Genomic DNA, 12,771 nt, shown 5'->3' with positions numbered 1-12,771 from the left:
AGAACGATTAAAGAAAATTATCTTTGCCATTTTAAAATATAGTAAGAGAATCATAATGAGATTAGTTCATTTTGTATTAATGACGAGTTGAGAGCCTTGACGATAATTAAAGTTGTGTCTAGATCGCTTTTAACTTAAATTTGAATTCTCTTTCCACGCTTTTAGAAATAGCATTATGTTTACTGATCCTAAACAAGTCGTAAATTCATAACCTTACTACTAACTCTCTATTATTAGGATTGGAATTTGAACTTTTCTTTATGCAATATGCATAATAAATGTTTTGTTTGTTTTTTCCATAGTCATTAATTTTGCCCAAAGTCACATGGTTTTTTCTAGATCATTTTGTTTCTTACACAATTAATACTACCCCATTATCCAAGTCTGTAATTTTACACATATATATACAAGAAGAGCAGCCCCCACCCACATTGCCCCTACTTTAAAAGAGTGTCTATATTTTATAATAATGGAGTAAATTTTAGTAAAAGATGGAGACGAGATTCATTTTGTAACTACTAAACTTTTGTAGCAAAAAAATATACTACTAAAACTTCTTGTACGTTTGCTTACATTAATCTGGAATAAATCCTTTTTTATAGATCAAATTCTATTTGGTGCATAAATTTTAGTTAACTAGATTTTAATCCGCGGTACACCGCGGGCATATAATTTCTATTATAATTTATATTTTATATTGTATATATTTGGTAAATATTAAATGTTTTGTAAATAGAGGAATAACTAAATTTTCTAGTTTTTGTGCGGCTAAATATTTATATTATTTTTTAACCCACAATATACTTCAAGACCATTTGTTTGGTATATTTAGTTTGTTTTGTTTAGTGTTTGAGATTTTATTTTGATTTTTAATTATTATAACAAAAAAATTAGGGATCTAAATACATAATCAGTAGTTATACGTTGTGATTAAGTCACATCTTTCCTAATAATTTAATTATTTTATACAATCTTAGTTAAATCAACTTGATTTTATGTCAAATATTTCTAATATTAGTAGTGTTGATAAATAATTAAATAAGTATTTAACCCGTGTTAACACAAATTTAATAATATTTTATTAATTTTAACATGTTCTATTTGTAACTCATCTACTATATAACCATATTATATAGTATTTTAGAATTTTTTTAATTTTACATCTTCGTAATAATTAAATTTTGTATTAAGTTTATATATGTTAATTATAATATTTAAATAATTGTCAATTGAAGTTTTTCTTACGTTAAGAATCAAATCTACATAGATTTTGGAAAAAAAAATGGGAATCAAATTGTTTTTTTTTGTTTACAAAGGATTCAGATATATAATATCTTCAAAACATAACATAATGTATGATTAAATATATGATAGTTTCTATTTCCTCATTGATTGCTGTTATTTTTTTTAATTGAAATGAAATGTAAAATATTTAGGAAACAAAATCTGAAGTAATGTTAGTTTTGGAAAAAATTTAGGGGTTAATTTTGTAAATAACTTTTTAAATAAACAAAACTAAAATGGCATAACACAAAATGTACTTCAAAAATGTTAATATAGATCCTTGAACAAATATTGGACCAAGAAAACTTGAACGACCGAACGTTATTTAATATTTATCTAACACATTGAATTTTTTTATTATTACTATATAACCTTTTTATCATCCATTAAGTGTTTGGAAACTTTCACACTGATTTTTTAAATATTACCCCATTTAAAATAAAATAAAACTTAAGAAATTTGATGTATATATATGAGTTTAAACATTTTCAGCTATAAGAGAAAATGTTTATAAACATTTAGTTTTAAACATATTTTTTCAAAGTAAAAAAACATTCATATTAGATAGATACTTGTAATTTCCCTAAAGTAAAAAAAACATTCACATTAGATAGATACTCGCAATAAAAGAAACTAGATTTTAATACCACAGAACAATTTTAAAAAATAGTTATTAAGAAAAATTATGTTTGATTTTGTGTTTTTTTTAATATTTCTATAGATGAGTTGTATTTTTTTTTTTGTGTTTAGTACCAGTGAAGATTGGCGTAAAACCTCTCGTTAACTCATTTGAAATAAAACTAAAATATTTTGTGTATTTTTGTAGATTAATCCGTAAAAAACTGTAACATGATCGATAACATGATCAACAACATTTTAGCAAGTTAAAAGTATCTAGAATATTTAAATTATGTATACTAATTTCTTTTAGAATTATTCTACGTATGTTTTTGGATATTACGAATAATAATTTCAAATTTTAATATTTATTTAATGGCAGGGGTTTAAATATGTAAATCATACAAATAAAAGGTTACTTTACCAAATGTACTTCCAAATTAATTACAGGGGGAATGAATTTTAGTTTTAATGTTTTAGCAAATAAATTCATACAGCCATAAAAAATTATCTTATATTTATTTATAATCATTTTTAATACATTAGGTTCGAATGACAAGCGACAAAATGTCATAGGCTTGTTTACTCACAACTAAAAGTAAAATTATAATAAAAAATTAAACGTCTGAATTAGAAAATAAATATTTTATATTTTGTATTGTCTTATATCACATTGTGTTTTAATATATTATACAATGTATAATTATTAAAATAAATATTTCATACAATTTTGCACCTATTGTTTAATACAACTCATGCTAGATCTTCAATTGTTTTGATTTTAATCAGTTATGATTTTATTTAATCCAAGTTGAGGCATGTAAATTGAAAATGATATTATGATGCAATATATATGTGACACCCCGGTTTCAGAGATTTGTAGAGAGGTTTAAAAGAATTGATTTGACCACTTATATCATAAAAATGCACTTATCTTTTCGATCAATGGTCCTAAGAGAATTTCAGAATTAAGTGTGCTTGAGCTGAAATAGTTTCAGAATGGGTGGTCTTCCGGAAAGTGATTGTCAAAATTGTGCCAGTGAGGACAAAACACAAGGAAATATTATGTGGTAATTTATAGGGATGATAAATAAGTATTTAAAAACTCTTGGACGTAACTGACCAACCGTCATATATGGATGAACTCATTGGCCTAATGAGAGAACATGAGATCCATTAAAAAAGACAGACCTGTAAATTGGAACATAGAGCCCACTAAAACATGGCGGTCAAGAAGTTTTAATATATATATATATATATATATATATATATATATGATATAATATTTTACTTAAACCGTATAAAACATATATTGTCAATCATATTCAGTTGGGATATTTTTAGAGACAAAACATACAAGTACGTGAATTCCTAAAGGTCCACAAAATATTTTAAGTCAAACAAAATTTTAAAACCACTTACAAAATTAAGTAATATATATTTGACCTAAGATTTTTTCACGATTTTGGTTGAAAAAATCAATGTAATTAAAGGTCAACAAAATCTTAAGTCAAACAAAATTTATATGGTATTATTACTAACATTTGAAAATCCATCTATAAAAGGACAATAAACTCTCTTTTTACTTACTCACTAAGTGGTTTTACAAAATATTTCATAGTAATTCTATTGAACAAAAAAAAAGTAATTCTATTGTAGACTTGTTTATAGAAAGATGATGCCTTCAAAGTCTCATTTGGTTGGTCTTCTCTTGATCATTTCTCTCATTGTTAATGTTCAATCTATTCGTAAGTTTTTGTTTTTGTATCTTAATGATGTGCATATTTTTTCAGTATACATATAATTATCATCATTTTATAATTAATGCAATTATTATAAATCTTATGACAATTATATGTAATTATTATATTTCTAATTTGATTAATTTTACAGGGATTATGGATGATTCAGAAGATTGTAAATACAAAGGACCATGTCACAAGAGGGAAGATTGTTTCCAAAGATGTGGACTAAAAGCACCTTCTCATGGTGCTTTGTGTGTACCTTCAGGAAATAATCTGGAACGTGTATGTTGTTGTCTCTATTAATACGCAACTGAATATGATTGACAATGTTCAATAAGGTTTAAATAAGATATTATATCATTTCTACATATATTGTTTCAAATTTACATGTCTTAATATAGATTAAAGATAATTCAAACAGAACTAACTAAACTTAAAAGAACAGGAGATCTAACATGAGTTATACTAAACAATAGGTGAAAAGTATGAAATATATGTGTTTTACAACTTATACATTTTTTTTTTTGTAATTTCATGTTTAGTTTCAAATAAACAATTTTATGATATTTTTTGTTTGCATACCAACCCAATATATGAAAATCGAATATGAATAAGACTTAATAAATGTAGAGTTGTAACATTTGAAAGCCATACACGTCTGTTCACAATTCAATATATAAAAAATATGTTTCTGAGAATAAACAATATAGAACAACAGAAAAAGAGTAAAATTAGGCGATCATATTCAATTAATACATTTAAAAGGTAAGATTTCTGACTGATTTTAAAAGCAGTTTTATTAATTTTTTTCAATTTTTGTTGTTGTCTATCCATCGTTTATTATTAGTATCTGAACCCATCATATTTGTTTGGTTTTATCTGAAATTATCATATTATAAATGATGATTTTATAAATTCTCATCTAGTAACTGTAACACCATATAAATATGCACCAGAGCAGATACATTCACCATAATCTTAAGAGTACGTAAGTCGGTAACTATGTAACTAAGGGCACTATGTTAAATATTATTTAGTTTATTTGAGGATCAATCAAATCTATCGACTTCAGATAATGGAAACATCAAAAAGATTTGATATTTGAAAGCGATAGTGATACAACCTTTCCTTAAAATTCAAATATTAAAAAGAATCCCACTTGGAGGAGCTAGAAAGGGATATATGTATATCAGAGTCCTTCTCATAGTTAAGACCGATGAGTGACACACAACCACAGTTGAAATTTAGTTATAAGGACCACATTTTACTTAAAATATTTCATTGTTTGATGAGTATTATATAAAGTTTTTGGAGGATGGTCATCGTTGTGGGGGCAGAGCAAAATTTGTCTTGTTGCTTCTACAGTCTCAATAGTAGAATGGTTGTTTTTGTAGGCAAGTTAGTATTTAGAGTATTGTCGACGGCAAATCAAGATAAAAGTTTCTATCACTGTACGTACTGCAGGTTTGCGACATGGTCCTAATTATACCGCCATTTTCGCGTTTCTATAAACATTTGAATAAACATACATACACATACCAAATTCCTAGTGTCCATGTTACCCAACTGAATTATCAAAAATAAATGAAGAAATTGAATGAAAGAAGAGACATCATTATTGATTATGATTTTGTTTCCTTACGACGTTTTAATTTGATGGGATGCAAAATTTGGAACCATATGCTTCATTTTGATTTGATCTCGTCAGAAAAATAAAATGGAAATAGTATGTATTATATATGAGGGAACGCAATGATAGATTTTAATTTAATGCTTTTGTTTTGAAACGCCAAAGTCTTACAAAATCACAGTTTTTTGTTTTATGGGATTTTTCTTGTTTTTTTTTTTTCTCAAATTCATGAATGTATAAAGAAAGACAAAAAAACAAAGACAATAAAACAGCATGGGTAGTTAGAGTAAGATATGACATTATAAATGTAACCATTACTGCATATGAATTATTATGATGCCAAGACACAACTAGGGAATTTAAGGCAAAAATGACACTTTTGAGGTTTTATTACTTGTTAATACTGCCAATTTTAAAGACTCCCAAAAATTCAGTGTATCTGGTCCCCAATCCTAAATAATGTATAGAAAATTAATTAAAATAATATTCTCAATTTTTTAAAATAAGGTAATAAAATATTAAATCAATGTTTTAGAACTTTTTTAGGAGTATTTGTTTTGGTGTATTTTGTTCAAAAATATTTCTTTCATCTATCCATCCTCAAAAATATCCCCTATTAAATAATTTAAATTTATAAATTTTTATAAAGTTATAATGGTAACTACTTCTCGAACACTGGATTCAAATATTTATTTATAATTTATAATTATTTTCATACATTAGGTTTGTATGACAAGCAACAAAATGTCATAGGATTGCTTATCCAAAATTAAACGTAAATTTAAAGTAAAAATAAATGTATGAATTGAAGAATGTTGTTTCATATTGTGCATTGTCTTTTATTAGCTTTAAAAAAAAGTTTATACTGCCTATAGAATATTATATAAATAGTCCATATAATTCTGAACCTACTTTTTAATATACCTCACTTTTATATCTTCTATTTTTGTTTTATTTTAGTTCTTTTTGTTTTATTTAATCTGGGACATGTAAGTTGAAAATAATAATACTGAACAATATAATAATTTATTTAAACCGTATGAAACATATATTGTCAATCATATTCAGGTGCATATTTTTAGAATAACAATATAAAAGTATTTGGCTTCCAAAAAATTTACACAAAAATTTATGTCAAACCAAATTTTAAAACCACTTATAAAATTAAGTAAATTAAAAAAATATTAAAAAAATTGTAAAAATTTATATGACCTAAGATTTTGTTGAAACAATCAATGTAATTAAGAGGGAGTATTGAACTTGACAATGAAAGGAATTGGTAGGAATTTTAAATTTTAAATTTTGAAAGATTTGAATGAGTTTTTAGAATATTTGATTATTTTTAGAGTTTTAAAGATTTTTAAAAATCATCAATTAAATAACAGGTGATTTTAATAATACTCTAAAATCTTTTAAAATGTTATGTTCAATACCTCTAAGGTAAACAAAATCTTATGTCATAAAATTTTATGGTATAGAATAAATTTAATGCAAAATTTTATATGGTATTATTTACATATTCAGCTATAAAAGAACAGTCAACTCTCTTTTTCTTCATACTAGATTATAACCCGCGGTGTACCGCGTGGCAAATTTTTTTTTGATTTTTTTTGTTAATGTATTATTTTAATAATAATTTTGCTAATGTAATATTTTGTTAATTTTAGTGATTTAGTATATAATTCGTGGTATACCGCACTACAATTTTTGTTTAATACAATCTTAACTAAATCAGTTTGATTCGAGATATTTTATATTGTGTTGTTAAAATAATAACATAAGAATTTAACTCGTATTGAAGTATCATATTAATGATATTTTATTTTTAGTATTATCAATTCAGTCATGTAATGTCATAATATAACTTGTTTGTGTTATTTTGAAAATTTAATGTTTAAATATTTATAATTTTAAACTTTTTATTAAGTTCAGATATATCAGTTATAAATTAGAAACTTCTTAAAATTCTATAATTTACTATATACGGTAAATTTATTATTTATGTATGTTGAACATATACTTTTTATATTAATTGAGTAATATATGTTCGCTTTAAAAATTCAAATATGCAGGAAAAAATATACATTTTATTAACTTTATGCATTATATGACGATTCACTATATTTAAATTTTAAAATAAAAACAAATGATGGTAGGAGAATATTTTTTTAATATGGAATAAATCTTCTAAATATATATATATATATATTAATTATAGAATATTAAATATATACACATTTAAAATATTTTGATTCTGTTTGGTTATAAGGATAGTAGAGAGAATTAACTAACATTGTCTGGATATGAATATAAGCATTAAATGACATTAAATTTAAAAACTTTCCAAAAAGTATTTTTGAGCAAAAACTGCTGCAAAAATACTAGTATATATATATATATATATACAATATTAATAATATTGGTCTTGCTCAATCGAGTTTTATACCGGGGAAACTGAGTACCGATAATATAGTCGTTGTACAGGTAGCTATTCACTCTATGCGTCGTAAAAAAGGGAGGAAAAAGGATGGATGTTGCTAGAACTTGATCTTAAGAAAGCCTATGATCGTGTTAGATGAGATTTCTTGGCTGACACGCTACAGGTGGCAGGGTTGTCGGATAAGTGGAGGCAGTGGATTATGAAGTGTGTATCGGATCCGACCATGAGATTGTTGTGGAACGGGGAACAGACAGAGTCTTTTGTTGCGGCACGGGGACTCCGGCAAGGCGACCCGTTGTCTCCTTACCTATTTGTTTTGTGCCTTGAACGGTTGTCTCACATGGTTGAGTTCTCAGTTGACCTGAAGGAATGGAAGCCTATTAGCCTCTCTCTCGGTGGACCTAAGCTATCTCATGTTTGCTTTGCGGATGATCTTATTCTGTTTGCTGAAGCATCAGTGACCCAGATACGAGTTATCCGTCGAGTGTTAGAAAAGTTCTGTCAAGCTTCGGGACAGAAGGTGAGCCTTGAGAAATCAAAGATCTTTTTCTCCGACAATGTTCATCGGGACTTAGTGAAGCTGATCAGTGACGAGAGCGGTATTAAATCGACAAGAGATCTAGGCAAGTACTTGGGAATGCCTATTTTGCATAAGCGTATCAACAAGGATACTTATGGAGATGTTCTTGAAAAGGTTTCATCAAGGTTGTCGGGTTGGAAGGGCCGGTTCTTGAGTTTTGCAGGGAGACTGACACTTACAAAAGTTGTCCTCTCATCGATTCCCATACATTCTATGAGCACTATTCTCTTGCCCAAATTGACTATTGATAAGTTGGAGAAGGTGTCTAGGTCGTTCTTGTGGGGTAGTGTTGAAGGCAAGAGAAAACTTCACCTAGTTGCTTGGGATCACGTTTGCTTGCCTAAGAAGGAAGGAGGTCTAGGGATACGGTCCTCTTTGGAAATGAATAAAGCTCTCTTATCAAAGGTGCATTGACGGCTAATGCAAAACTGTGGGAGTCTCTGGTCCCAGGTATTAAAGTCAAAATATAAAGTGGGACATGTACATGACCGATCTTGGATTATTCCTAAAAGCACTTGGTCATCTACGTAGCGGAGTATTTGTGTTGGGATACGAGAGGTAGTACTTCTAGGACTGCGTTGGATACCCGAAGATGGGCGAGTTATAAGATTCTGGCAGGATAAGTGGCTTACGGACTCACCGTTGGCAGGTGGTGAGGATGGGGGATTATCTGGTGCTTTTATGTTGGCAAAGTTGCGGGAGTGGAGTGAAGGGATGGGCTGGAATTGGTCTCATATTACTCCGTATGTGTCTGATTCCATTCGTTTACAGCTTGCTGCAGTTGTGTTGGATACAGTCACTGGAGCGATTGACCGTTTGACTTGGGGCGAGACCACAGATGGTCGTTATACAGTGAAGTCGGCTTATGCTCTGCTTACTCGAGAGTATCGACCATTGCAGAACATGGAGAGTTTATTTGATAAAGTCTGGCATGTTGTTGCACCGGAGTGTGTTCGTTTGTCCCTATGGTTGGCTGTGCAACAGGTCATTATGACAAATGTAGAGCGACATAGGAGGCATCTAAGTGTCACAAATATTTGTCAGGTTTGTCACAACGGCGAGGAGACTATTGTCCACGTTCTACGAGATTGCCCTACTATGGAGGGAGTTTGGCGGCGGTTAGTTCATATTCGTAAGTTGCAGACCTTTTTTACACAGTCCTTACTCGAGTGGATTTATGATAATTTGCGTGATCAGATGGATCAGGATGGGGGAGCGTGGGCCACTTTATTTGGTGGACATGGAAATGGAGGTGTGGGAACATTTTTGGTGATCCGGAGCAATGTCATGACAGAATTCAATTTCTCAAAGATTTGGCTAAGGATGTGGCTTTAACGAACATTGCTTTACGGGAAGGAGAAGGTTCTGGGGTAAGGGAGGTCATAAGCATTGCCTGGACCCTACCGAGTGAGGGGTGGATGAGACTTAACACAGATGGGGCCTCTCGCGGTAATCCGGGCTTAGCAACAGCAGGAGGTGTTCTTCGGGATAATAGAGGAGGTTGGCAGGGCGGTTTTACCCTGAACATTGGTATATGCTCCGCGCCATTGGCAGAACTATGGGGTGTCTATTATGGGTTGGTGATTGTGTGGGAGAGAGGGATCACACGGTTGGAACTTGAAGTGGATTCGGAGATAGTGGTCGGTTTTCTTACGACAGGGATTAGTGATACACATCCGCTGTCTTTCCTAGTACGTCTGTGCTATGGCTTTTTATCAAGGGACTGGATAGTCCGTATTTCTCATGTGTATAGGGAAGCTAACTGTCTTGCCAATGCGTTAGCTAACTATGCGTTTAGTTTACCTTTAGGTTTTCATTCGTTTGACTCCGGTCTGGAGTCTGTTATTTCTTTGATGTTGGAGGATGCTCGTGGATTGTCTAGTTCACGTAGTGTCCGTGTATAACTCTTTTTATTTTTAGTTGAATAACACTTGGGAGACTTCGTCTCTCCTTTTCCGACCAAAAAAATAATAATATTATAAACATTAAAAAGCAGGTGTTTACGGGTCAAAGAATGATCCAATAATGGGTTGGGTAACGGTATGGGTCTATAAAATGAATACTCAATACTTGATCTTTATCACAGGTATATAATTTGATTCAAGACGGGATGAGACGGGAAATGACAGGATGAGATGAGATGGGACATGACAGGACAGGAACGAGACGAGACATGACGATACGAGATGGGACAAGACACGACGTGTTTCCCGTTAGAATATAGATACGTCTAGGTTATATACGTGCAATAATCCAACTAAAATCAAATTGAAATATGATATTTGGATTTAACATTCCTAATTAGATTGTGAAAATATTTTGATTAGTTTTTAAAATATACACGTATAAATTTTCTAGCAGATGAAAAAATAATTTGTCTCTGCAGTAGCACGGGATACTACTAGTGTATATATAAGTAAAGACAGTACAGAAAGACATTAAACAACATATATGCATATGGTATTATCATAAGGAGGGGGTAGTTAGAGAAAAGATCAGACATTATAAATGTAACCATTACTGCATATTGAATTATTATGATGCTAAGACAACACTAGGGCATTCAAGGCGAAAATGACACTTTTGAGAGATTTCATAACTACGAGAAAAAAAAAAAAAATCTTGTTTATACTACTACTACATATTTTGAAGACTCCCAAAAATTCAGGATATCTGGTCCCAAATCTTTTAACAATTGTATTAAAATAATATATTATATAATCTTACAATTGAAAGTATTTGAAAATTTTGACTTTTACGATAAGAAATTAGACCATAAAGTTAAATGCATTTTAATAAGAATATCCAACCTTTTCATAAATAAAACTTTAATGGATTTTTGAGATATCTTATAGTACAATATACAGTATGTTGTAAATTATACATGAAAAGGTTGCTACACCTTATCCCCGAATATGATATATAAATCAAATTACACAAATCCAAATCCAGAAATTCTATATATCCTATTTTCGAACAACGATAGATAAAATCTCGGATCGGAATATTTTGGTTCCAAGCATATACATTCAACATTTTACTACAAAACAAAAACTTGTTAATACAACCAAATTTCAAGTGACGTCAAAAGCTGGATCCCACTTGTGCACTACCCTGACACAGATCGGTCACAGGTTCACATGTTTCTATAATTCATTATTGGAAAAAAGATAATGTAAATATATGGTCACCAATTATACTATTGTATACTCAATTACATAAAGTATATGTATTACATGACTATATGCATGAATTATATGATGTTATGCGGTCAACATCATAGACATCTAATTTAGTACATCGGTCAATTGACTCTGGCGAAGACCAATGTTGACTCCGGCGAAGACCAACGTTGACTCCGACGAAGACCAACGTTGACTCCGGCGTTGATCAACACTTAAAAAAAATTCTAAATTAAAAAAAAAATATTATTAGAATAAATTATTTATGGATTTTCATGATTAAAAGAAATTTTCTATTCAATATCCAAATATTTTTTATATATCTCTAATATATTCAATCTTATAATTAATTACTTTTTATTTTTTAAGCTAAAGTAAATAGTTAAATAAAAATCATTTATAATTATTTTCAAGATAAAAAAAATCATTTATAATAATCTTCAAGATATAAAGTCATTTATAATGATTTTCAAGATAGAAAAACAATTTATAATTATTTTCAAGATATATATATATATATATAAATCTCTCATAATCAGATTATTTAATTACTACAAAATCAATAAAATCAAATTCAACTACTTTCGTTAGAAAATAATATGCAAAATATTGAGTATTTGACTCTTTACTCTAAATTTTGCATGGTAAATGTTATAAAAAAAATTATACACTCTTTACTTTAAAATTTACATACTCAAAATAACATATAAACAACAAAAAATTAACAATATTTACTTTTAACATATGCACATTTTCATTTTTATTCTCTTTTACATAATTACAATATGTTAAATTAATTTTTAGAATTTTTTTTTAAGGTTTGGGTTCTCTGTATTACATTTAAGATATATTTAGGAAATATATTTAAAATATCTTTAGATATTGAATTAACATATAAACAACAACAAAAGAAATTCACAATATTTACTTTTAGCATATGAACATTTTCATTTTTACCCTTTTTAACACAATTACAATATGTTAAATTAATTTTTAGAAATTTTTTTAAGGTTTGGGTTCTCTAGTTTACATTTAAGATATATTTAGGAAATATGTAAAAAATAATTAGATATTGAATAGAATATTTTTTAATTAATAAAAACCATAAATGATTTAATATAATAATTTCTTATTTTTAATTTTTAATTTTAGAAATTTTTTTTGGTCAACGCCGGAGTCAACATCGGTCTTCACTGGAATTAATCAATCAGTGTACCAGATTGTATGTCTATGGTGTTGAGCACATGACGTCATATAGTTCATGAATGTGATCATATAATACATATACTTAT

General features: G+C 28.8%; 1 protein-coding gene across 1 annotated transcript; it reads left to right on the top strand.

The window, feature by feature from the left end:
- The first annotated feature begins 3,515 nt into the window (after window positions 1–3,515).
- On the top strand, window positions 3,516–4,015 carry LOC109130602 (putative defensin-like protein 270). Its single transcript, XM_019240316.2, has 2 exons — window positions 3,516–3,650; window positions 3,796–4,015. The coding sequence occupies exons 1-2, from the start codon at window positions 3,578–3,580 to the stop codon at window positions 3,948–3,950; spliced, it is 228 nt and encodes a 75-aa protein (XP_019095861.2). The 5' UTR covers window positions 3,516–3,577; the 3' UTR covers window positions 3,951–4,015.
- The last annotated feature ends 8,756 nt before the right edge of the window (window positions 4,016–12,771 follow it).

This window comes from Camelina sativa, chromosome 18 (assembly GCF_030686135.1).
Source record: "Camelina sativa cultivar CO46 ecotype springtype chromosome 18, ASM3068613v1".
In the NCBI taxonomy this organism is placed as follows: Eukaryota; Viridiplantae; Streptophyta; class Magnoliopsida; order Brassicales; family Brassicaceae; genus Camelina; species Camelina sativa.
This window is presented reverse-complemented; position numbering and strand designations above follow the sequence as displayed.

Bases quoted from the DNA above. Each gene is read 5' to 3' on its own strand.
- LOC109130602 (XM_019240316.2), top strand. From the start codon at position 3,578: ATGATGCCTTCAAAGTCTCATTTGGTTGGTCTTCTCTTGATCATTTCT. The intron at 3,651-3,795 runs GTAAGTTTTTGT...TTAATTTTACAG, and splicing joins TGTTAATGTTCAATCTATTC to GGATTATGGATGATTCAGAA.